Raw genomic sequence first — 26,107 nt, forward strand, 5'->3', positions numbered from 1 at the left:
TGCTATCTACAAGATGGTTGTTGCCATGATCATCTATTCAGGCAACTGTGTTAGAGTGACAGTCATCCTTACTCAAAGGAATGATTCAAGTGCCTAAGGGCAGGAAGTAACTTGGGATGAATCTGAAGCTCATATGAGAAGCCAGCTTGTAGTCTTGAGACAGGTGCAGAGTCTGAGAGAAGATAAAATTTCAGAAATAACACCAAATATATGTTTTTCCATATGCTGGGTAGGACATAACCCACCTAGCATGCTAGCCATTGTACAAACTCGGTCCTGAGTGTCTGTCACTCCTTATTGTATGTGGAGCCTGTTTTACAGCTTGGATCTGGGTTTGGGTCTTATTTGTTGGTAAAGCAGTGCGAGTCAGTGCTATATACAATGCTAATCATTATGAAGAAGTCTCAGAGGAATCTGGAGGAAGCGGGTGATGTGGTCAGTGACTGGATCTCATATTTAAATATTGCTCATGCTGAAGTCAAGTGTGCAACTTCAAATAAGACAAAACAGATCTAGTTAGTAAGAAATGATCGCAGTGTAGTCTATGTTCACTGACAGGAAGATGGAAATCAGGCAGCACTTACAGGACTTGTAGCTCATCAGACTGATGTAGCTCATTAGCTAAGTCGGGGAAGGAATGAGTTTGGGGAGCCATGGGAAAGAGATAAAGAATGTCATGTGCCAGATCTGACAAAATATTGGCATGTAAGTTATATAGAAAGCAGTTAGTGAATCTGCCGCCTCTATTAATGATGAAGCATCTTCAGAAATTGCTGAACACCTTCCTGTGAAAATCAGACCCATCTGAAATGTTTGCTAGGTAAGCAGGATTGCTGGAGATGCTCAAATATTTTATTGTAATTTCCACAGAGTTAGCACTTTGTGCGTGACTGCTGTGTGTCACAGAGCACCCCACAATAGTAGTTATGAACTACTTGAAATAGTTCACTACTGTAAGAAATACATACAGTATTACTGTACCTCCTAGGACAAATATATGCTACTAGCTGAGAACAGGATTTGGCAAGAGTTTACGTTCACCATCTTATTTAGTTTGCTTTTTCATCTGCTCTGTATTTTGAGAAACGGCAATCTGGTAAATGTGGGGGACAATATACATTTTCAACACCAAGTTTCACTGTCAGTGTATTTCAGAGGGAGTACACAGTGGTGCAGATTAAATTATTGCAGCTCAGGATGGCAAACTTGTAGAATTTTGGAGGTTTAGCATGTGTTAGGAATGGCCAATTGTTCCTTGTTCTAGTTTCCTGGCCTAAGGAACTGTAGGTTTTTATGGATGTTAAGAAAAGGTTGGATTTTGTAGTCACCTCCAACAGTATGTAAGTGGACACATCCAGATGGTTTTATAAACGTCAGCCTGAAAATTATCAAGGACATAAATGCATTCTGACAGTAGTGGCCTTCACATTAATAGGAAAAAGAGGAGCAAAACACTCACTGAGAATCATGTTCTCCAAAGGAAACTCAGCAACTGTGTTTCAAGTGCAGCAACGTATAAATTACCAAGGCTTTCATAGAAAGATAATACAATAAAATACATTTTAAAAGCAACATTTTACTCTCCCATTTCAATTCTAAATTGAAAACAGTTAATGAATTCCTTAGCTTGGATGGAGGTCATATGGAAGTAGGTTTGTCTATTGCATCCCCTAGAGAATTGTTGGTATGTGTAGACAAAGACCACTCACCTTCTTGGAGTATCTTATATTTAGTCCCTGAGTGGCAAAGCCATGAATAACAGACTTTCTTGATATTTCTATTGTCTAACTCTGATGTGTGTATTCTGGTCAAGTGAACAAATCTTGTACTGAATGGAGACAAAACCAATTTGCTTTAGTGCATCCTTTTCACTATTGCACAGCAGCAATAACAGGAATATTTTGGAAATGACGGATATTTATGACCTTCATTAATACATGCTGTCCACTAATTAAATCAATCAAAGCAAGGAAAGATAATGTTAACTTCAGTTTTTGTGAACTGAAGACCTATAGAGAGTAGTATCATGTTAAGAAAATAACAGTAGGGGAGACTTTTACAGCCGGTGATGAAAGTAACCATGCATAGAGAAGGTATAATCCATAGGGAGAGCCAATCCTTCTTTACAAGTAATAGAGTTAAACAGAAGAGGGTAAAGTCCTTTTTTCCGGATGCTCTACCTCCTAGTAATACTTAATAATAAACATCTTATTTGAAGGTAATAGCAGGATTAAAAGGGAATGGCTAAAGAATGACGGAACTGCTTAGAGTACAGATCAGTGGCTCAGAACAAAGTTAGCTATCTAGGATTCTGGACAACTCCCACAATAGGTCCCAAGCTTTCCTAGTGTAAAAAAAGAAAAATTATAGGATGAAAAGGGGATTGATGCCAATGTCAGTCTGTTTTTTTAAACATTGCTTATGCTTCCGGTGTTGTAAGACATCTTGCCCCATCCAATCTTGTGGTAGTTGGGAGGAGAGAGGTGTGTTTTGTGTAACATAGCAATGTAGGTGTGTTCTGTTTGTGTGAAGGTTGGTGATGATACATATTCTTTCCAGAGGTTTTGAGTTCCTTGATACTTAAAGATAAAAAACAGATTCTTGGCTCTCCTCAATTCTGGAAATATGCCACAAGAAATATATCTGGGCATACTATCAACTTATGCTTCCTAAGTATTGGAATCAGCATAACTTAAAGCAGCCTGGAGACTGTCTGAATTTACAGAGTCCCTGATACTTTGTTAGCACAAGTGAAGAATAAGAGAGCCATGAGTTTTGAAGAGAGTCCATGGAGATAAACTTGTCGATAGGTCAATGAGCAATTATTTACCCTCTCAGTGGCAACCTGAACCCCAGTCAGCTTTGATTACGGAAGAAGAGCTCAAAGTGTCTGAGATGCACATTCAAAACTTCTCATTTTCGCTTCTGTTCTAGGAGAATGCCAAATGTAACTGTCAGAACCTAGGGTTATACAGAATAGCCTGGCTGGGTCAAAGTGTCGGCAAAACTGTCCCAAAGAACAGATTTAATTTTTTCTTCTACCTAACAGGCACATGTTTTGGGATTGGAACCTATTGTAGGAAAAATCAGTAATTTTAACTGAGGGAAGAGAGTGGGGGAATTTAAAGTAAACAATTTCACTATAAAAATATCCAGTAGGAATTGTAAGAGAGGAGAGCGAGATCATGCACCAGTAAGAAAACTGACTGGGGAAACGGACTTGCTCCCAGGCCATGTGGCTGCATATATCTTATGGGTAAGTTAGTAACTGATATGTTACAACTATCAGTTTAGACATTATCTGAAAAAAGAAAAGAGATCTCAGATCTGCCAGTATGTCCTTTCAGGCCATGAGTTCTTAGGCACTGAGCCACTGTAATCATTCACTCTCTTCTAGTACGTCAAGAATAGAGACTCTAACCTAAATTAAGTGGAGAGAGAGAGATCAGAAAAACTAATCAAACTGCAGCTGTGTAGAAGAGAATTAATTTTTCTTTTGTTGGGGAAACAGAAGCTGGAGAGAGAAATGAAAGCTGATGACAAGTCTTGTGGGAGCAAGTGAAATAGAGATCCTGGAGATTATCTAGAGAAAAAATAAGTCTGATGCATTTTATCCTGGAGAAAATTATGGAATATCCCATGAATGAGGAAAGATTCTGGCATGTGACTGGGCTATAAAATGATACAATAAGAAAGGAGAGAGTATTAAAGGCAGAGTGAATGCCCTGAGAAGGCTTTCTGTATAAGAGCCTTGATTGTGAAGCTTCATCTCTAACTGAGATGAAAGACCGAAAGAACTTCTTGAATGAATTGATGCAATAGGTTTATTTCATGCAAATCTGTAGTTCATTTACAAGGATTTTAGCAATATAGTCTGGGATATTAGAGTAGCGTGAAGTATCTGAATAGTCACTGAAATAAATAGATAGGATGAAAAGTGAGAAGAAAGATGACTTGGTCTCCACTTGGTAGTTCTGTTTAATTGACTTAAATTTTTCTTATGTACTTGGTTCTGAGTTCACAAATATTTATGAGAGGCACTTTTTGATAGACTGTGCTTTTAGGAATGAAGAAAGTCTGCTGTGCCATGCAATATAGTATTTATTCCTGATAATGGAGAATTCTCATAAATGGCTCTTGCTTTCTCAGCAGCATATCTGTATATACCACTTTCTGAAAAACGCCCTGTATCTCCTAAAATTATTTTTCTGATCTTACATATAAAGTGAAAACAGATGATGTAGGTGGAGCAGACAGTATTTTGAATTATTTATTATTGCTGTTCCTTTTTTCGATAGATCTAAAAGTTTTGGGTTTTTTGGTTTTACCTTACCCCACTCCCAGAAGAGTGTCATGGGAGAGAAAACACACTAAGACAGAATGATTTTATTATTAATTTACCTCTGGCATAATTTTTGCAGCAAAAAAGTGCTGAAGTGTTGAATGAAATTTATATTGTAGTTTTGAAGCACTCATAGTGTTAAAGAATATTTACATAATTTGAAAGACTGAAGGAAAATCAAAGTATGTCCTTAAAAACCCTAGACAAAAAAGCACATCTGCAAAAAAAAAAATCTACCATTCAACATGGCAGCAAATCATACCAAATAATACATATCACTTGACATTTTAAAGATGTAATTTAAGTTGTTATAAAAAGCTGGCTTACCTTGCCATGAAGATATGAAAGTATTACCTGTTCCAGTCTTTAATAAAGAAAGATTGTCTTGTGAAATATCAGACTCTTGCATTTTCTGGACTGGCTCCAATAGTATGAAGTGATGGCACCAAAAGTTTAAATACCAAGTTACAATTTTAAGTTTTAAATATGAAAAAGAACACAAGGAAAGAGGACTAAATGCTGCCAACAGTACACACTTCCTTTCAATGTTTGTTTATCTTAGTTCAGGAGAGTAAAGCTTTTCTAAGTTATATATAGCGCTATTAGCAAGAAAGTGTAGTAATTCAGTGTGGATGATTACTATACCAAAGATGGAAAATTAACTCAAGAAACAGTATATAATAAAATTGCAAAGTGGGACAGGGAAAGGAGAAGAAAGTAATGCAATATTTTATTTTTAGGTGAACTGATCATGTGAGAAAATGTATATTTTTAAGCAATCTAATCAGCTGGAGTTCATTTATAGTAGATTTCATCAACCCATGTGTGCCATTACATTTCATCAGAATGCTGTTGAAATCAATGATTTAAAATAAAAAAAAAATGAACACTTTTATTTTTAAAAGGGAGAATATAATTTATCCATTCAAAAAATGACCAAATTAATTTTTAGAATTGCAAGAATGGCAGAATCAAGTATGGAGGAAGAAATGAGAAGGCATTGTGCTTTATAAAAGTCTTGTATTCAACAGGGCATTGTTTCCTTCTTGTGAGAAGCAATGGCTAGCATTATACTAGTCACACTGATTTCTCATGTCATGAAATCAGATGATCCAATCCAGTTCCTGGCCCTGCGGCACACTTTTTTTTGTGACCCGAGGAAAATACTTAGATTTCTTTTGCTTCCTTTCCTGTGTGTAAGGAAAGGATAATAAGTCTTCCTTTTCCCCTCCCTTAGTCTGCTTTATTTGTGCAGGTCTGGGGCAGAGAGCTATGCCTCACTCATGAAGGATGTTCACAATAGTGTAATTACTAACTGGAGATATTTCCCAATGAGGCAGAAGTACTCCTGGGGGTTTGCTCTGTACTTCACTAGGGGGGTACAGAAGAGGGGAGTCCCTTCCCTTTCCTGCACCAAACTAGAAACTATCCAAAGATCCAAGAAGGAGGTCTTGCCTAAGTAGTACTCCTAGGGGTAGAGGAGAATGAGTTCCCTGCTTGTGATGGTTTCTGGATTCTACTTTGTACCTGGGCGGAGATGGTAAGTGTACTGAGGAACGTGTCTGAGAAGATGGCCTGCTGATTTGTCAACTTTGCCGCAAACCTCCTAAGCAAGCTGCTCTGGTAGACTTCACAAGAGGTGACTGAACTCTGATATCTCAAAATTATTGCTGCCTAATTTTAAACACACCTGTTCATCATTCATGTTTGGCCTTGTGTAACTGATCTCATTAACACCTTCTGCTAAACCTCACTGGAAGTATTCTGGAATGGCTAGTTGCTAGGATGAGTTGAATAGAGTTGCCAAACATGATTCATACATAGGATTTCTGTACCCAAATGATAAACCTGTGGTTAGTACTGAAAGAGAAACAGCCTTAACTTGGTTTATTTTGGCTAATGCTGTTAAGTAATTCTGGGTACTTTGATTTTGTTAAATAGTACAACCAAAATACTCCCAAATTTGGGGGGGGGGGAATGTTATAGGTAATACAAACAATGCAGGTCAGGCCTGACTTCAGTATGATCAGAATTCTTGCGAGAAAGAGGTTTGTGCCACAGAATGTGGTGTAATATGTTCTTTATGCAGGGAAAATAACCATGATCCTAAATATTGTTCTAAGTTAGTGTCCCTAAAAATTGTAGGATATGTCTTAAAAAAATTTCTGGCTTCAGAAAGGCAAGCTACAGGTGAAAAGTCCAGGTTCATTGATAAAGAGAAAATAATTATTTGGAAGGCTGCCAGGAAATTTAAAAGCCTGAATCATGCAACATCATTTTGATAAAGAAAGTACCTGTTTCAGTTTTAGGGAAAGAGTCCCTGCTTACCCAATGTTCAGCAGAGCTGCATAGATTTGGCCAATGAGTTGTTCCCAAAGAAAAAGGCAGCAATCAAATATTCTGCTGTGCATTAAGCTGTCCTGCTTGACACATGGTGAACTTTGATGGTAGTTTCTCATGGTACACCATTCAACTGGGTACACAGTCCCTGTTCCTGAACACCGTTCTGGATATGCTGCTAAAATGTTGGTTTAAATGTGTTCTTCAAGAAACAAGAACACAAATAAGGCAATGCCTTTCAAGCTCTGAATATTTTTATATTTAAAATTATTCTTCAGATACCTGATATACAATCAGATGCTCCAGAAAGCATGAAAGTGCCTGCTTAGTTATTCAGGAAAAGGACACTATTAAAGAATATGGCTGTATATAATCCTTTTTATTTTATCTTTTTCCTTGAAGCTTCCATGATAATTAAGTATATTTCAAGGAGAATTGCCTGGGACTCTTTTTTCCTGTTTTAGTATTTTCCCCATTTATTCTGAAATACAATCAAACTGCATGAGAGTATTACTAGTAAAATACTCGCTAGGTGTCATTGCAGCTGGAACTTCACAGAAGCATATCTCCTTCTTATAGATAAAAGCCGAAAACATTAATTTGGAAATAAAAATTTTTGTAGAGGACTGAGCAAATTATTAATATCTGTTGAAGGAGCCTTGTTAATGGTTTGCCACTGACTGAAAAAATAGTTTCCTCTAGGCTGTGAACGTTACCACGGTGGACAAACAGTGTTCTCACTGAAGTCTTAGCAAGGTGTGAGAGTTTGCCATATGCTTGACTGCACAGTTCCATGGCCACAAAATGTAGACCTGGCAATGAAAGAAAAGTTTAAGCAAATCTTTTTCAGCACAATGTGACATTTTCATAGCAGCAGCCCCAGATAACAAATATAAAACCTATTTTTATTTCATGTTAGGCCAAAGGATGGGTTCTAATAGCCTAAAAATATAAATATGTGTATGTATTATCAAGGAATTTTTTATACTAGTTAGTATATAATTATTCAAATCTAAGATATGTTTACTTTTATGTACACACTGCATTAGCATTCTTGTTTGGACAAGGAGTGTGCTTTTGAAGAGAATCTCTCAGCTCCCACTTACCACCCTTTGGTTTACATGACAGAGTAGTCTCGGAATATACTTATAATACTAATATCCTCCAGGTGCTAGTGGGTGTCCAGCCCGTGGGATCAGATTATAGACAGCCTAAGGTACCCTGCCAAAACATGTATAATGTTTCACTTTGCAGAGCTGCTTCTAATGTGCTGTGCTACTTGATAATGTGGATGTAGCCTGAGTGTATGAAGTTCCAGTTCAGGAGAGCAGGTCAAACTTTTCTTACCAGTGCAGGGTTACCCGCCACTCACAATTTCAGATCTGGTATGTACTGTTCTTTGGGAAAGTCTGGCTGCAATGTTGAGTTGGTGGGAGTAACTGTAGTCAATCAAACATCCAGGTACTCCCATGAAATGTGGATTAGACTCCTATTTTCATTACTTAAACGCATGTCCTTTAAGGAACATGTTACCATGCAAAGGTGTTTGCCTTTTTTTCTTTTTTTTTCTTTCCAGAGCCATAGAACAAAACACAATGAGATTGTGTACTCACACATTTCCATTTTCCCCAGATATTATAGTGACTTCTTCAGCTCCCATACAGCCTCTACGTAAATGACCTGGTTGCTTTTTCCAGAGAAACTCAACTTCTGAAATGTTCCCAGAAATTTCTGTATCAATATAATTCAAATATGTGTTGCCTGGTTTGAAAGTTCCCCTGCCAAAGGAAAAGCACAAAAGTGGTGCTCTGTGTACTTTAAAAATGAGGGAAAAAGTTGCTATATAAAACAGTTTAGGCAAAAAGGGAGATGAGGTGTGGGATGCCATGAGAGTAGAAGTTCTGAACACCATTGTTATAATTTTGTTACATTATTTCAGAATCCCACGCAGATCCAAGCCCTTCAGCTCAGGCAGTACAGGATCACCTGCTAAATCCAGAAACATCAAGTTCTGTCCTCTCTGCTGACTTGTCATTGAAGTCATGTTACAAAGTGATAATGTCTTTGGATCTTAGATTTTCATATGTAAAATACATCAAATATTTATTTGGACAACATTGTAATAGGAACAGCTCTCCTGGATCAGACAAAACTTCCCTCTAGTCCAGTGTCCTTCCTCAAAGGCTGGGTTAAAGCAAAGGTGTAGGGAAGACTATGAGACTAGATCATGCCTATAGAACTCTTTCCCCAAATGCTTTTGCTTCCTCCAACAACCTGTGGATCAGGAATTTCTTGAACCAGAGATGGTCTCTGTGTATTTTTCAATCTGATGAATTTCTCTTCTGTGAACTTGTCCAGTCTCTTCTTGAGCCCATGTAAACTTTTAACACTTGCAGTTTCCTGGGGCAAGAGGTTCCACAGCTTAGCTGGCTGTTGTGTGAAAAAACAGCTCCTTCTGTGTGCTTTGAAAACACAGGAAGCATTGCCAAAGCACTTGCCAGATTCATTCCTGAAATCTTAGTAAGCAGTGAAATACATCTTTCTCCTTGAAACTGCAAACTCAGAAACTAGCTGGAGGCTGGATGGAAATGTAGTAGCAGTAGTAACCTGCACTTACATGATATAGTACAGTAGTAATAACCTGCACTTAATGTGGTGTAGATCAACCAAAAGTCTTGAAATACTCAACAGACAAGTAATTGAACTTTACAACAGTCCTGTCATGTAGGCAAGTAATGTAATCCTTATTTGACAGATAAACAGTCTGAGTGATAGTGATAAATAGGCAGACCAGGCATTCAACATTCGAATATGCATAAGAGAGACATTGGATTAAAACTTGACAGCAGCTCCCCCTTTGACCTCAGTGGGACTAAATAGGTTATGAAAACTTGTAGATTTGTAATAATGTCAAATATGAAATGATATCCAAATTGAGTGGTCATGGGAAAATTCTAATGGGAGTATAAAGAAGAAAAGGAAGCCAACTAACATCTTCTGGGTACTGCTAACAGTGTTTAGGTTAGAGAAAGAGCATATGAATAGTATAATTCCTAACAAATCAGTGCTGGCTACTCTGTGTTCTCACAGCCTTTGCCATGGACTATGCAAGATTTAAACATCTAGAGCATTTTTAATTGTCTTTTCTCTGTCAAATTTAAGGGAAGATTGAAAAATATATGTATCATGCCCTTTTCACTTAATCATTTTTGTATGGATTAGGAAGGAATGTCTTGTTGATGTTTTGACTGATTTCTTCCTTCAAATCAGTGTTGCAATCTTTGCACACAGTCACTGAAGCATTGAGGTTGTGTTGAGGCTACCTCATCTCTCCCAGCATGATTGATCCTGAATACTAGGAAGGAGTTCTGAGGACTGATTGTCATTTTTTCCCCTTTGCCTGAAATCTGTGGGCCAGTTGCCAGCCAGGAAAATTGCGTAAGGCAACATAGTGTCTGTAGTAGTCTTACTTTACTGAGTAGAGGAAACATCATTCCTGCTATGTAGGGACGTTATTCTGGGTCCCACTTCAGAAATGAGCTTTCAGCCTATCAATCCAATGTCTAGGCATGTTAGTACCTAAGGAGCAGATAGCTAATCAGAAGGGATCTACAAAAGCATGCAGGTGAGTTAGTTGTTTAACTTTCTGTACCTTTCAGGGTGATAACACTAGATTAGTTAGTACAGTCTTCACCTGTGTTGACAACTGGTTTATTCTAGTTTACATTTTTGGAAAATGAGAACTATTTTTAGATAAAACAAAGTCCAAAAGTTCTCCCAGTGTTTCTGCTTGGTATCAGCTATGAAGGAAATTGAAAAATAAAATTGGCATCCCTGCCTTCTGTGCAATCTGTGCTCATTACCGTTGAATGCATATTACAGTGTGAAATTAACACAGAAATTACCTGTAGTTGTATCACTGTGTTTGCAACCAAATGTACTTCTGGTATAGACCAGTGAGAGGGCAATGTTTAAACACAGGAAAGGTTGGTTTTACAATATTTAGACTGTGCTCTTGACAACAATCAATTTACTAGTTTTGAGTTCACATTTACTGAGAAAGGCCAGGCTAAGTGGACAGGAATTCCAGACCTCAGCACAGTTCTTAAGCAGGGTGCAACTTTCTTACTTGCTGTTTCATATTCCCTAGAGGAGGGGTCAGTGGTCTTAAATGATTGTACATCATATAGCTCTTCTTCTGTCTTCTCGGGGAAGATCACCAAATGACATGTTTGAGTCCAGAAGGAGTCTGCTGTCAGGCCACCTCTTTGATCTTGCCCTCTATGCTATGCTAAGTGTCATCCTCAGAAAAGAAAATGCAGAGCAAGAAAGATCAGCAAGCATATTTTGACCACAGCATGAGGAACTTTGATCACTGATCAGCTACTTTTACTTCCAGTATAAGTCATAGGTAAGGTCAAACAGAACATGATGAGACATGTAAAAATAGCCATGTATGCATTCAATATAATAATGTTGTTAGAGTCATTTTTTTCAACTGTCATGTTAAACTTACTTGTCGATTGTATATTTTCTCCTGATCCCATTAGTTCCGGTCAAGGCTACGTCTATATTTCCCTTCATGGTTTCTGTTGCAGATACTCTGACACATATCTCTTTTCGCCAGCCTTTCAAAGCAAAGTGAAATAGATTGTGGTTATGCGGAGATTTCTTTCCTAATGGTAGAATGTTTCATATGTTTCAATGTTTTTCAGGGGAAGGAGAGGATCGTACAAATGTGCTCGTGAGCAAACAAAATGTCACTCTTTCTATTAAGGCAAATGTTAATTCTACAGGGTTTTCCGATAATACTCATTACCTTGACACTGGTCTAAATCACAGATCCAACCTTTGCTGGTCTGCTGGCTATGCTGAGAATTAAATCTGCGATGGTCAATACTGTTAATTTCATAATTTCTTACACTTATGAGTGATTTGGAGGGTCTCATGGGTAGCATATTAGCTCTGAATTATGAAGGGATGTCCACTGGCCTACTGTGTTGTTAAAGGTGTATTAAACAAAATTGGCAACGTTCCCAGAATGGTCCTGATATACAGTGTTTAAGGTTTTTTTTATACCTGTTCACTGCTCAGAAGATCCAGTCTTCTGACATGCCTTTCCAAACCAGAAGCAGGACCTAATATGCAATAGTAAATATTATTTTCAAATAACCGGGTTTGGAAAGGTTTTACACTGGCTTTAATTTGGGCTATTAAAAGGAGAATCTCTTCACCCACTTCAAAAAGTTATATTTGTTTTCAGGTTATAATTTATATAAGCTCAACAGTTTTTAGATACTGAAATTAGTGTGTTCATTCAGACTGAGGAAATGGTTAATTTCTCTGCATTCAAATTCATTTTGTTTTCATTTTTGTTCTTCTCAAGATGTGACATAATTTTTTTCTTAATTTTGCTTTTGTATTCTAGTGTTTAGTGAATAAGGTCCTCAAAGACCTTGCCTCATTTATGGCCCTTGCAGTTCATCATCTTTGACGGATAATAGCTTGTTTATGAATTTTCTCATTTCCCAGTTCTGTGGCTGCTTCTACATTAATCACAGATTAAAACTATCCTTCCTTATTACTTCCTGCCATTATGACTTGATGAGCTTTGCAAAAATACCCTGAAATCATCTAGTTTTATACATTTTTTCAGTGACAGTAATGTAACTTTTTGCTTTGAAATTTTGTGCTTTCAGCATAACCTCCTCCCACCTATAGCGTTACAGAATTTTCAGTCATCACCTCATTAACAAAATTTAGCAGAGCTTTTAACTCAGAAGAGGTCCCCATCAGTTGATCTGTTTCTATAATTATCTCAGCATTTCCTGGATAATGTTGGTAATGCATATTCCTAACACACGTGAAACTCCAGATTTTATGCTGAACTCCACTCACTAACTGTTGCGGATTTCTGTAGGCGAGTGAGGTATTTGTTCGTATAGAATTCATTGTCACTTTAGAAATGAGCATCATTTGCAACACCCAAAATGAGCACTTACGAGCATATGGAGGGAGGGGCCCTGTATTTAAAAAAACTTTTTGCTGCTCTTTCCCCGTTTTATGTGAAAACTTATCGGCATAATGACCCATCAGTGGGCATCCTTCCTTGGGACATGGGAAGCAGGCTCCCTGGAGGAATAAAAGGCTGTTACAAAAGGTTATCTATTTTAATCCTAATTCTCAAAGTATCAACAATTAGGGTATTTCACCATTTTTACCGGCTAAAATGTACATTTTTGAAAAGGTGTTTCTGAGTTCAGGTCATATATTCAGTGTTTATTGGTGTGGTGGAAAAAGGAGCTGAGATGGTCAGTCTGCTTAATTCAGTAAGTTGAAAATCAGAAAAATCATGTTGAAAACCTGACTTAATTCCTTGTGTTGCGGCAGAGGCTATGAGTAAATACCCTGATGCATACTGTGCATTACTTCCTATTCTGTAAAATACAGGTGGTATATTCCTCTTTCATAGGGCCCATTGAAAGGTTAAGTTTGTTAATTATTATAGGGTGGGTAACCATATCAAGTTTAGGAATATTTAAGCTTGTGGTCTCATTTTGGAATGTGTTTTGTCTACTTTTCAGCCTTTCTACCCATGCAGAACTTCAATGAAATTAATCTACCTGTAGACTGAACATTGGGATCAAGACCTTGTTTCCATTAAAAAAAGGAAAGGAAAAAAGTGTAAATCTTCAGAGCAAGTGATTTTATTTCAGTTGAAAAAAAACAGCTTTGCTTTTCAGATGGTTGAATTTTGATATTTGGGAGGTACTGTTTTAAGAAGTGGTATCTGTGAATCTTTGGCTATTTGGGAATTAGATGAATAAAAGGCTAAATGGTCATCGTCACCTATCTATTCTGCAATTGACAAAATCTTTTTCCTCTCATCAGTAAATTGCACAGAGTTCTGGTTTTCATTCAAGTCCTGAGTTACATCAAACTTTCAAGTTATGTGGCAACATTGCTGCAAGGAATAACAACATTTCAGCAGTGTTGTAACCATTCCTTTTGAAAGTAGATGGAAATGAATGTCAAGTATTTCCTCATCATCTAGTCCTCAATTGCACTGCCAGAATCTGTCCACTAAAAACCCAGTTATATCGGGCAAGAAATGCCAGGAAGTTCTATTGTCTTCTTTCTTGTGGTACCTACGGGTTGTTATGTACATGTAAGCATTGCTATGCTGTATAAATATTTGCATCCCCTCGTCTAAATACTGTGGTTGTATATTGTTTGCACAAACGTTTAAACACTTACGAAATCCAGAGGCTGTGCTCTGTGACAGTTCTTGATGATGGGTTCCACAAGGATAATGAGGCACTGGTTTAAAAGGACTTCCTTTAGCCAGAATGTCCCTTACTGCTGAACTACACAAACGTGAGCCCGGCCATCACCTCTCATATTTGCCTCTTAACTCTTCATCTCTTTCTTTGTACCTCTTTTTGGTGTGTATACTTACTGTCCTCATGTTCTCCTGGATCTTTTTTAGTTTTGCTGTGTTTCCGTTTTGCCCTGTGTTGGGCTATGATCTGGATAGGGATAGTCAGTGGGTCTGTATAGCCATCCTGTATCACATGATCTGGAGCGCAGAAGCTGTTCCAGGAAGTTTTAATCGAGAAGGGCTATAACCTTCTTAGTCCCCCTCAGATCAATATGTACCTGATACTTACTGATACAAAATCTCGGTATGTTTCACACTGATACCCAACAAATCCATTTGGAGTGATAATACTTTCAGCATAATACTGGAGGCTTCTTTTATGTCCACATCCAACAGACCTATATTCTGGGGAAAAGCCCAGGTAAGAAAGATTAAAGCTATACGGTAGCCATGCAGTCCACACCAAAAAAAACACATATGGGTCTTTTTTGCTCAAAGCATTTGTTTATACAGTGAAGTCTCAGATTAAAAAATAGTAATAATTAAAAAGACTTTTAAAGTGTAAACTATTTGATTTATGGTAAAAAGTGTGCTTGTAGCTACATACACATTTTAGATGGGAGAGAACTAGGCTCAAATCTGCTCAAGTGTTTTGCTGTGCTCATACAGAAGCTCAAAGGGTAGAGATGCAGAACTCATGCAGCCTCCAGTCCTACTATGTGTACTTCACTGCCTTTAGTTTAGCATGAGAACAGAGGAGGACTTTGCAGAATTTCCCTTTGATATTTTAAAGACTGGAATAATTCATAGGTACAGCATTTGCAAAGCATATAGTAGTTGCCATGAAGTAGTTGTCATTTGCTTAGCATTATCACAACATGGTATTTTGTAAAACCATAATTTCCACTCATTTCTAGAATTAAAGATAATGGTAGTAATTGTTGTAACTTCAGTGGCTTTCACCATTTTTAAGCTCTAGAAAATCTGCAGTCATTTGACATCGGTGATGTTGTGAAATGCTCTAAATAGAAAGATGTTTGGCAGTTTGTCCTTGATTTTGTCAGAATTATTTGAAACAAGTACATTTTCCCTTCAGAGTGAAATTTATAAGCACTCAGTGCTGGGAAGAAGAAAGTGGGGACTCTATTTACAGGTACTTTGCTACAGCTATTGTCTTCAGTGTCTCTGAAGACTCTCTTTTATCAAAGCACAATGTACTGAACTTAGACTGTATAAAAATAGGCTCTATTTTGCTTTAGTGTGGAAAAGGAGCCTCATCCAATTAGAGAGTGAAGTCCTGGAGGCACTGAAGTAATTGCGAGCTGGCACAGACTATAGTGAAATCAGGATTTCATCTACCGTCAATATTTATGCAACTTAAATGAAGACTGGTGGATATTGACCAGTTGATACATATTGTTCTTTACATAAGAAGGAAAAAAAATTTTTTTGAAAGGTATTTATGTCTCCATTTCTTGAAAATGGTATGGATCATCAAGGCTTCTTGGGTATGTTTACTTTATAGTTTCTTCTTCTAATCTAACTCAGAAGGGTCTGTGTTTTTAACTTTAAAAATCTCAGCTCTCATGATTGGCTTACCTTGTGCTAGTGCCAAAGTCACTTAACATCTATATAATGGGGTCATAATCCTCCTTTTCCTACTATATCAAAAGCCATAGAGAGAAATTACTAAGTAGCATTTCTAAAGCACTTTATACATAAAAGCACTACATAAATGTAAATATTACCAGACAGAAGAAATAAGCACAAAGTAAGGTTTAAATGAGAGGCAGGAGTTAAGGCTGTCTCTATTTTTAGGAACTGCATGAACACTCCCCTCCATCTGCTCCTGTTCAATAGAGCTGGGCTTTTATTTAACTGCAAAACATTGCAAGCAGCCTTATGAAATGACTATGGAAAATTTTTAATTTTTGCTGAGAATTGAAACATTTCTTTTGTGGTCAAAGTTGAAAGTGTTTTGGTTCCAAATGATTTTGTATCAATAATCTACAGTTTCCATGGGAATCCCTCACAAGCTATCCAAATAAAAATATTTCAGATTAGTATATCTTGATTTTTTGATAAAATACGAAGCTTTTATTCCAAAAAGGAACACATTTTTGAAGGGGAAGAAAGGGAAAAGCTCTTCAGTGTTTGAGGAAGATTGGACAAGTTAGGAGATTTCACGAAGGCATTAAAAAAACACTTTTATATCACTGCATGATTCCATTATACCAGTCATTCCCATGTTAGTAAGTTGACATCTCATGATTTCATACACACAGTATCTGAAATTAGCACTAAGCATTGAATATATTCACCTGAACAAAACATAGGCCCAGCAGAGCAGTCTTTCAGGCTGCTTTGTTACTAAGTTCTCAAACCACTTCTAAAATAACTTTAGCAAAGCAAAAGATGGGTCATTTTTGAAAGCTAACTACTTAACTATGGGTAGGAATTTCAAAACATTTTGCTGTGAATAACAGATATTCTTATTTCTGTAGGTTAGGACCAGAAGACAGGATTTTGTGGATCTATTGTACTGGATCCCATGATAATTATAATTAACTGTTCAGCATTCTTTGAAGAACGTGAGGAACTATCAATGCAGTTTATTATCAGTTTATTATCAGTTTATTATCTTCTATATTTTTGACCTTGTGCAGTTCTCTCTGAAGACACTAAAGCTGTTAATGGTATGGATGTCTATGTCTAGCCCCAGTTACATTGAGACTGATGTCTTCCTAGGGAGAAGGGAAATTCAGATTTAAAATACTAATTTGGGGATTATACTTGAATGAAATTCTACCAGTCCTTCATGTATGGAATTCCCACTGAAGTCAGTCAGTTAGCACAGTGGAAGACTCTTAGAAACAGATTGTGATAAGCAAGTCTGTATGCTTTAACTGAAGTTCTCATCTGTATACAAGGAAATTGGAGGGTATTTCACAGGCAGCTTTAAATATTTCATATTTGATCATTTCTCCCTACTCCAAGTCTGTATATAAGTAATATTTAGATCCAACAGGCTTTATCTTAGCCTAGCCTTTATTTCAAACTGTAGCTTGTAATGAGGCGTTACTCCTTTAAAATATATTTACCTCTCATAAGGTCATTGATATTCCGAGCTGCAGGAGGTGCACGAAGTTCCTTGCACCCTGGCATTGTCTTCCCACCGTTTGGGTAAAAATCCAGGTGGCCACAAGTCTGAAGAATTCCTGGAGCTGAAATATGTAAAATGTTTCAAGGCTGATCACTTTCTGAAAGGCCATGGCAAACTTCAGTGTAGATGTTGTTTCCTATGCAAAACTTACCAAAGTCAAAGAACAGATGACCAGCATGGGTGTGAATTATATCAACAAATTTTGCATCTGAAGGATCCAGCCTAACCATTGTTGGTGTATACTGGAAAAGAGGCCCAGCTGGATCCAAACCTAAATAAAATGGAGATGTGGCTGATTGTGTAAACAACATGGTATGTGTATCTCATCACATTCGATGTGCATACAGTATATGTCATTGCATTTCTACTGATACTCCATGTATAAAATCCATTTAGTGCTCCCAAAGTAGTGCTGATGTGGATGTATGAAAGCCAGCAAAACATGCAGGATTTTAATAGAAGGTGACTGAAAGCCTTGCAGCATATTAGAAGACCGATGGGAAAATGTTTGGCTTATTTTGGGGGAAAAATGTCAGAAGAAGTGTGGGGGTTTTGCACATTAGTGAAAGATATGTAGCATAGAATTTTTATTTGGTCAAAAATCTATTTTTAGTTGCAAAAAAGTTTGGTTGAAAATTTTAGTCTCTGCTGTTTCAGTGGACTCTTTTGGGGATCAAAGCAGTAGAATTCAGATCCTGCTTCCCTAAATTACTTATTTCACTTCTTACTGGGTATACGGCTCAGTCAAAGTAATATACATACAGACAGAAGAACTGACTGTAGGAGAAAGGGAAGTAGAAAATACTGAGACATTAAAAAAGTGATTTGTGAATGTATTATGATGCTGCATCTCTCTGCATAGCTATGCAGCTAATGACTGTCTTCTTTTTGAGGGTGTCCAGGGCTATTTATTGTCTCATCTTGACATACCAGATATAGGTTTTTAATTTTTCATTTCAGATTTCCAATCTTCTGAACTGCTGAAAAGTCATGATAGAGTGGATTAAAAAAAAAAAAAGTTGATAATAAGGTGCTACGGTTTTATAAATCTTTTACTCCACATGTAATACAGTATTTTGCTCTCGCTCTTTAATATCACTGAAAATCATAAGTAGTGTGCTCTCTGAGATTTGTTGTGACCTATGCAAAGTGACCTATATTTAGGCACAGAAGGGACAATGAAGCTACTCTGACTCTGTTCCAGTCTAGCTTTTCTGAGGGCCATGAATGGTGACAGGTAAGATGTGTGGCATGTGATAGGACATGGCTTCATTTATGTGTGGTCATGCCAGCCATATACTGCTACATATGACAACCCCTGCATAGTGCAGTTTGTATTGTGGGTTTATTAGGCAGAAGTGATTCTTCAGCTCTTTTACATTGAGAGTATTAAGCTTTATCAATTGAAAGAGCTTCAGTACCTGTTATTCTTCCAATGCCAGGTTTCCTTCTCCCTGCCTCCCCTGCAGCATGTGCTCCAAGACTATGGCCAATTAAATGAATCTTGGCAGGAGAGTAGCCATAGTCTTTCTGTGAAGATATATGGAAAGGAAAAAAAAAGCATGCTAAATTGGCAATACAAGCCTGAGGCGCTGTACCAAGGCCTCATGCTCTACTAGGCCTTGACTGGACTGTCACTGAGTCCTATGTGTCCTGGGTCAGAGCAGGTGATGGAGGGGAGCGAAACTTTCCTGGGTGGAAAGTTATTACCATGGGAGGGTGGCTCTGTACCCATGTGTGGAAGTGGAGAAGTAGTTCACTGCTCATCCCTTCCTGTCTGGCGTTATCCCTCCAGAAGGGTGTAACATCTGTCAGGAATAGGTCCTTACCCCTCAGCAAGATGGAAAGGAAATAAAAGTGAATTCCTGCATGTAGTTTCCCAAAATTGTACTGACCAAAGGGCTACTGTAAGACATGGTGGTATTAGTTCACCTCAGTATCATTAAAAAACAGTATTGCGCCTATCAGAGTGGAAGCAGGTGAATGATCCCACTGCCTCTTCATACCCAGCCAGCTTCCCTCAGTACTGAGCCTGGCTCTCTGGCCTGGACTGTGGTCTATGCTGGAAAAGTTTTCAGATTTTGTCTGTGGCATACCCTCTGTGTGAATAAAGTTCCCGTCAGACTAAGGAGAGATGTTAGTCTTTCCCTTCCACCACGCAGGTAATGCAGAATGCGAAGGGTTGTGCAGCGAGTGCTGCTGGCAGTGCTGCGCTCAGCTGTGCTTCCATGGGGGAAGCCTGACACCAGGCGGCTGCAGGAGAATCGCTTCCCTCTGCCCTGCTCCAGCTTTAGCAGCAGGTCTGCAGGTGAGACCCACAGAGGGATGTTTTAATCAAATTGGCCCTCTATGACATTGCTTTCTTTGCAGTGCAGATTTTGTTAGATAGTCTCTAATCTGTGTCTTACCCCGTAAAAGCCCGCCATGAGCAAAACTTTCAGAAACTATGACCTGTTAGCCTTTAGCGACATGCTTATCTGTGGTCTGACACTGAGGTAGGTACTTTAGGTCCTGCAGGATTAGAGAGCTTTCATAATGTTATCAGCTGTGGTATTCAGTACCTCTGCGCTTTCTGACTATTTTGCACCAAGTGTAAAAGTGCCACCTTTATACATCCTTTGTCAAACAGACTATACACTAGTGTTCATGTCCCACGGATACTTTTACCTCAAGGAGGTTCACAAAATATATCAGCTCAGCCCCCACAATGCGGACGTTGTTAACTGCTTCAGTGTACAAGCCACTAGAACCACCTCTCCAGTCAGTCAAGATGCAGTTCACATCTTCAACATGAAACATGAACTGGTGGGTATGAAAACAGGAAAAGAGAAGAAAACATGCATGAATTACAACTGTTCTAGGTCATATACAAATAATTCATTTTGCTATAACAGAGGGTCTCGCTTAAGTTATGACAGGTTTGATTTTTGTATCCCACTTGTAGAACTGACAGACTGCTTCTGTCAGATGTCTCTTTTGAGCTCCACTCCTGCTCTTCTGCTCCCTTCTCTGGGCACTGGTTTTACAGAACCTTATGGAGCAACTCATAGGTAATAGTCTGCAAGTCTATTGAGTAGACTGTTATGGAGTAGTCTGTGGAGTAGTTAGCCTTGTCAGTGAGGTTGAACACAAGTGGTGAGCAGTGGGGATAAACTGAGGATAGGTGTATATAACATGAACAGGATTTGGTCAGTGATTATTTCTGAAGGAAAATTATAGTGATTCTAAGGTGATTTTTTTTAGTGGTGTGTTTTTCTAGTAGTCTCCTAGAAACTCAAACCTTGCCTCATTTTCTTTTTCAAAAAGTAGCAATGTAAAATGATGCCATATACAACTGCTTTGTCTGTTTATGTGACTAGTAAAGATACATCTTTAGTATATTTATTCCTACTAATACTGTAGAGTCAACACAAGGGGGCAGAATGGAGGTAGTGATTTGGACACATATTAAGACATGCAATAGCTTGTTTCAGTTCTGTTTTCCATCCAAGATACCTTGGTTGACTTTAGGGAATCAGCTTCTCTTAATCCCAGTACCACAGTTAGAAAAAGAGGATAGTACCTCCAGCTTTTATTCTCCAACCTTTATTCTCCAAAAATTATATGCTTGGGTCATCTGAAAAGATCCACATATTTGTGTTGATGTGGTTGAATTGTTCAGCCCCCAAATATATACTTTCAAAATAAAATATTCAATTTAGCCACTTATGGCAGGAAATATTTTGATTTTTCATTTTGAAACAATTTCATTTCTGAAATGTACCTGAATAAAGTGTAACCAATTGCCTGAACAAAGCATTTGTTTTTATTATATCAAATACCTTAGTCTGAAATGTTTAGTTTGACCTTTTCTTGAGGTTGGAAAAGTGACTTTTGTCTTTATTTTTGTGAATGAATTGAAAAAATCAATTAATTATAGCTTTCACTGTAAAGATGAATTCAGCAAAGGGCATTTAGCAGAAGGCTGAAGTACACTGTACTTGTACCTAAGACAGGATGGCAGCCATCTGAAACTGAACTTGCTTCTGAGTTTTTTTCTTCCTATATCCCCAGAATTAACAGGAAAACAGAGGTGTAAATTTTAGCTGGGAATTATAAGCCAATTAATGGAGGTGGAAGGAGATCTGAAATTTCAAATATAATTGGAATGACTGTCAAATAATAGTCACACCATACCCTGCACATATCTGTTATCCAGGAGAAGTCTGCTCCAGCAAGATGGCCGTGTATAATGAAACGAGTTTTCCTGTGTATTTGAAAATTTGAAGCTTTGATAGTTGAAGGATTTGTAGCAGAAATCTTCTGTGTCAAAACAAAACAAAACAAAACAAAACAAAACAAAACAAAACAATGTGAATGCTCTGTACCAGTGAATGTTTTTATACAGGGACAGAGTAGTGTAGTTCTGGACTCTGAAGAGATGGGTCTTGTTCCTGACTCTTAAATTGCTTGGCTGGTGATATCAGTTAATCATTTCAACACATGATTCACTTCCTCTGTTTATTGATTGAACTGATGATACTGGCATTCTTTGCACAATACTTTGAGATTTGCTGGTACGACATACCACATAAGTATGAGGATTTATCAAAATTAGCCACAAAAATACAAAAATAGTATCTACAGCTTACTGTGCAGGTGACTTTGAATGTTTCTTTCTTTTTCTTTCCCATTTTGCTTTCTTTTTCTTTGAAAACAAGACCTTTATCTCTAAGCTTATTTATATTTTATGTTAAAGATAGTTCAAACAGCATGAAAAAAAACTAGACTTATAGGATCAGAGACTGTAGGTATTATTGGATCTACTGAGAGGAACAACAGTATTATTTTCTTTAAAAAATTCTGAATGCCGTCTTGTTTTAAAACTTAGGCTCATATTTACTTTTTGTTATGGTTTGGTGAGCAAAAACAATTCAGTATGCCGAAAGGAAATATAATGTACTAATTAACACATGTCTCACCTACAGTGGAAGTTTGATTAAAATTAAAGGACACAACAAACATCATAGGCTGTCTCTGTAAGAGATGTTGGGCTGATTATGACTTTTTCTGAGGTGACTCATAAAAAGGAGAAATCATTTAAAATCTCCACTGTTTCTGCCTGCCATTTATATATGTATAAAAAAAAAACTTTGAAGCCTTTTACATATATCATAAGCAAACAACAACAAATCACAAACCCCTCATTTTCCATATCATTAAATCACTTTATTTTTCCTTGCTCTTTTTCCAAGTAAAACTCACACTCTCTGATGGGTTGTTTCTGTCACCAAAGTAATCTACAGTTCCACAAAACCCCTTGTGCTGTGGATGAGCTCAGTCTAGACACCTCCAACATCTCAAGAAGGTCAGGTATGCATTCTGATGTAAGCTTTTTCCCGTGCTTGCTGGTCTTCAAAGGAAAAGACTGAGACACTGCTCATGTCTTTCGATATATTCTCATTTACTCCCGCCTACACAGCGCTGCACACTCCTTTCAGTTACTCCTTTGTTGCTCTGTCACAGTCCATAGCCTCCTCTCACTGCCACTAATTTGCAGGTGTTGCAGATACCCTCTCCCTTTTTTCTTCCATGTAGCTCCAGTCTGCTGTCTCTACACCACTTCAGCAGAGCTGGCTCTGGAGATACACCCCAATTGCACTTCGGCTTGCCTTACTGCCTGATGCATCTCCATGAGGAGCTAACCTGGCTCAGATCTCTGCAAGAGAAACCTCCAGGCCCTCTCTATGCTATATCTTACCATAGCTTTTTCCTTGGCTTTTTAGTCTCCATTTTCTTTCAGCCCCATTCTTGAAAAAAAAGTTTAATGTTTGTGTCTTTTCTTTCTCTATCCACCCCCCTTTCATTCTCTTTTTTGGATTATTATTTCCTTCCTTTTCCACACATGGTTTCATTCTCTCCTGTGTTTTTCCTTTAGGATCTGCTTTTCCTTTCTAAGCTTTCTTTAATTTTTCCTCCCATTTTCCATTCCTTCTCTGTTGAACATTATTACTTTCTCTTCTAATCTTCCCTTTTATTACCTATCTGCTATTAGGGCTCACTGTTGTTCAGCACATAAGCAGAGCTTCTGAGAGCAACCATATGTAGGTCAGAGGACCTAGTGATCCTGTGTACGAACTACAATCTTGAGTCCTGGGTCTTGGCCTGAAATATGTTTTTAGGCTGGAGACACAGAAGAGCCAAAACTGACCTTTCCTGTTCAGTGTCTTCCCTACCTCTAGCACTATAGTGATATGAGTGAAATGGAATTGGAGCCATTTGCTTATTGTAGAGAAGTATATAAAATGTATCCAAAATACCTCAGAAGACTTGTGTTAGAAGGCTATAATTAATATGTTGTAAATATACCTGGTCTGTAAGATAGCTGAAATGAAGAAAAATGAGATAAAAAGAACTTGGCATGCACTGTTCATCGAGTGTATAAGATAGACTTGAAGCCTTTCTTGGGAGACTTGTGAGCAAAAATATCGAAGAAAAAAACCAAGCTGTATTATTTCTTGAATGCATACTGTACTATCAGTGTTTAAAATAAAGCAGTTTCTTACTTGATATTTCATGATGTTATCTCTAGTGTAAAGGAGGAAATTGGTATTCACAGCTTCTGGAGGGCTAGGCAAGCCTGCCAGTTGTCTTTCTGGGATCCCAGACCAAGGTGGATTATCTGTAAAGCATCCAAGCCTTTTGTAGCAAACTTGCCCTCCTGGGGAACACAGAGAAAAATGTTAGTGCTTTGGAAATTAATGTAGCTTAGGCTGCCACCACTCTACAAGGAAGTTTTAAATTAGCTGATTCAAATTAGAATGGCACCTACATTCAGTTTTTAAAGGGGTTCAGCTGGGCTTTTGTGGCTGCCCCAAACAATCCAAGTCAATGGAAAGGAAATGAAAACTAAACTGTGAATGTACAAGGCATGAGGTAGCATCCCACTGAATATAGCAGGGGCCTGGATTTGAAGACCCCTGTTCCTGATAGACTGTAGAGGTCTTCTGGTGAACAGAGAAGAATGCAAGATTTATTTTGTAAAACATATCGTTAATGCAGCTGTTGGAAAAAGACAGTGAAGTCTTGACCCTGTATGTATCCTGAAAACAAATCAACTTTTTGCTGTAGGCTCAGAACAGTCCCTCAGATTAGAGCTAATGTTTCTGGAATTATCTAAATTGTTATTTCTCATGCAACAATTCATGAAGGAGTAGAAAGAAACCAAAGCATTAAAATACATACCTCTGGTGTCTCTACATCTCACATTAAACATCTCCCTTATCCTTTTATTATCATAAGATTTTAGTCGAAGCAATAAAGTGGAATTTTAGTGGAAACCTAGAGACTAGGGAAGTGTGGTCTGTGCCTGACAGACCAGTTTCCCAGTGTCTACTGTGGCTTTAATACAATAGTGATGCAAATATGGCATATGGGTGTTGCCATTAAAATGTCTTCTTTACCCACCATTATAACACTGCAGTTGTGAAACTCAACATCATTTTTATTGCTGTTAAAAAAGTACTGAAAATGATGAGAAACTGTTGTGATCAGGTGGTCATTTTTAATACAACTGGCCATGGCTTACGTTATTCATAACTCAGGGGTAGTGTGATATATACTAGAAACACATCTAGGCAAAGGGAAGACTTAATTATGGAGCTTTAGTTTAAGACTCCACAGGTGATTCAGTTATTTTCAAAGGGCCTTTCCACTGATGCCAGTGAACTCTTGGACTGTGGCTGTTTCCCGCTGTTATCTCTGTGTGTCTGTCTCTATTGATCTGTTCTTTCCTATCTGTGAAGCCAGAACCACTTTCTTGTTCTCTGTGTAGCGCTGTGAAGAGTAAGCGTCTAGTCTGGCACTACAAAAGTTGTAGCTAACATGAATGTTTAGCAGCAATATTTTTTGGGGTGTGGATGGGGAGAACAGTTCTGGGAGAATTTTAGTGCCAAATCCTATATAGCAATACCTTGCTAGTTCCCATTCTGTTCGCTACGTACAGAAACCTTTACAGAAGCAAAGAGTAGTAGGTTAAATGTGACAAACACATTTCAGAACTCATTAATCATAATGAAGAAATCCTTTCCAAAGCATGTCCATTTTCTAAAATATAGTTATTCTGGCATAAGCTATGCACAACAACTTTTACTGTTCATAGTCATCTGTCTTTATATGTGTCTTACCTCGGGCTGCATCAAGAAGAGAAAGAGTAGTAATCCATACTGCAAACATCTAAAGCAAATAGGAACACAATTCAAATTTAATTAAAAATAGAATATGGAATTTAGCTAAGAGTTGCCTCGATCCATTAAAAAAAAATGTCTTATTGGTCATAGCATAATTCAGACATTTTATGAGTTAAATACTAAAGAATCAATATTTCCTTAAAGATTTCAAGAAAATACCTTTGGAATTCTTTTTGTTTGCAATGGAGATTTTGAGTATGTAGGATATCCTCTGGGCATCTCTTAAAGATTGTCTTCCTTGCCTTGACACACAGCAGCTTTTTTTTTTCTTTAGCACTGCAATTTATAGGCAAACAAATGAGATTTTAGTGAACTGCAACAGCATTTTTTTTGCAGAATTGAAGTTTCTTTTACTAATTGATAAAAAAGTTACTCAGATTTGCTGTTCAGTGATTGTACTTGAAAGAACCAAGGAACACACTTAATTTATATTTCTAAATCATATGGATAATCAAGAAAACTCATTTTGATCTTCATTGTCAGCCATGTGTGTTTATCAGCCCTGATCGGCTTGATCACTTAATCACCAGCTAATATGTTAACATTGGAATTAATGGAACCACTCATGTACTTCGAGGTAAATGTGCTGAGATGTTTCATTAGGTCTGAATCCTAATCAATAGTTGAGCTTGTTCAGATGCCTGCTGTGATGC

The 26,107-nt window shown here is 37.7% G+C and overlaps 1 protein-coding gene across 1 annotated transcript; it reads right to left on the reverse strand.

Annotated features, from left to right (window-relative positions):
- Positions 1–2,299: 2,299 nt before the first annotated feature.
- On the reverse strand, positions 2,300–25,673 carry LOC112967938 (inactive pancreatic lipase-related protein 1-like). The gene is made up of 13 exons (XM_026069662.1): positions 25,614–25,673; positions 25,392–25,440; positions 24,297–24,308; positions 23,772–23,926; positions 21,403–21,528; positions 19,894–20,028; positions 18,648–18,756; positions 17,378–17,497; positions 17,165–17,287; positions 14,353–14,468; positions 12,685–12,814; positions 11,762–11,820; positions 2,300–2,344 (listed from the first exon to the last, which is right to left on the reverse strand). Exons 1-13 carry the CDS (start codon positions 25,671–25,673, stop codon positions 2,300–2,302), a joined length of 1,239 nt encoding a protein of 412 aa, XP_025925447.1.
- Between the last annotated feature and the right edge of the window lie 434 nt (positions 25,674–26,107).

Source organism: Apteryx rowi, unplaced genomic scaffold, assembly GCF_003343035.1.
Source record: "Apteryx rowi isolate R43461 unplaced genomic scaffold, aptRow1 scaffold_3, whole genome shotgun sequence".
In the NCBI taxonomy this organism is placed as follows: domain Eukaryota; kingdom Metazoa; phylum Chordata; class Aves; order Apterygiformes; family Apterygidae; genus Apteryx; species Apteryx rowi.

Excerpts from the sequence above, each read along its gene's own strand:
- LOC112967938 (XM_026069662.1), bottom strand. The coding sequence starts at position 25,673 with ATGCCCAGAGGATATCCTACATACTCAAAATCTCCATTGCAAACAAAA. Across the intron at positions 20,029-21,402 it reads GGATAACAGATATGTGCAGG|TTCATGTTTCATGTTGAAGA; the intron begins GTATGGTGTGAC and ends CATACCCACCAG. Across the intron at positions 14,469-17,164 it reads TATCAATGACCTTATGAGAG|AATATAGGTCTGTTGGATGT; the intron begins GTAAATATATTT and ends GCTTTTCCCCAG.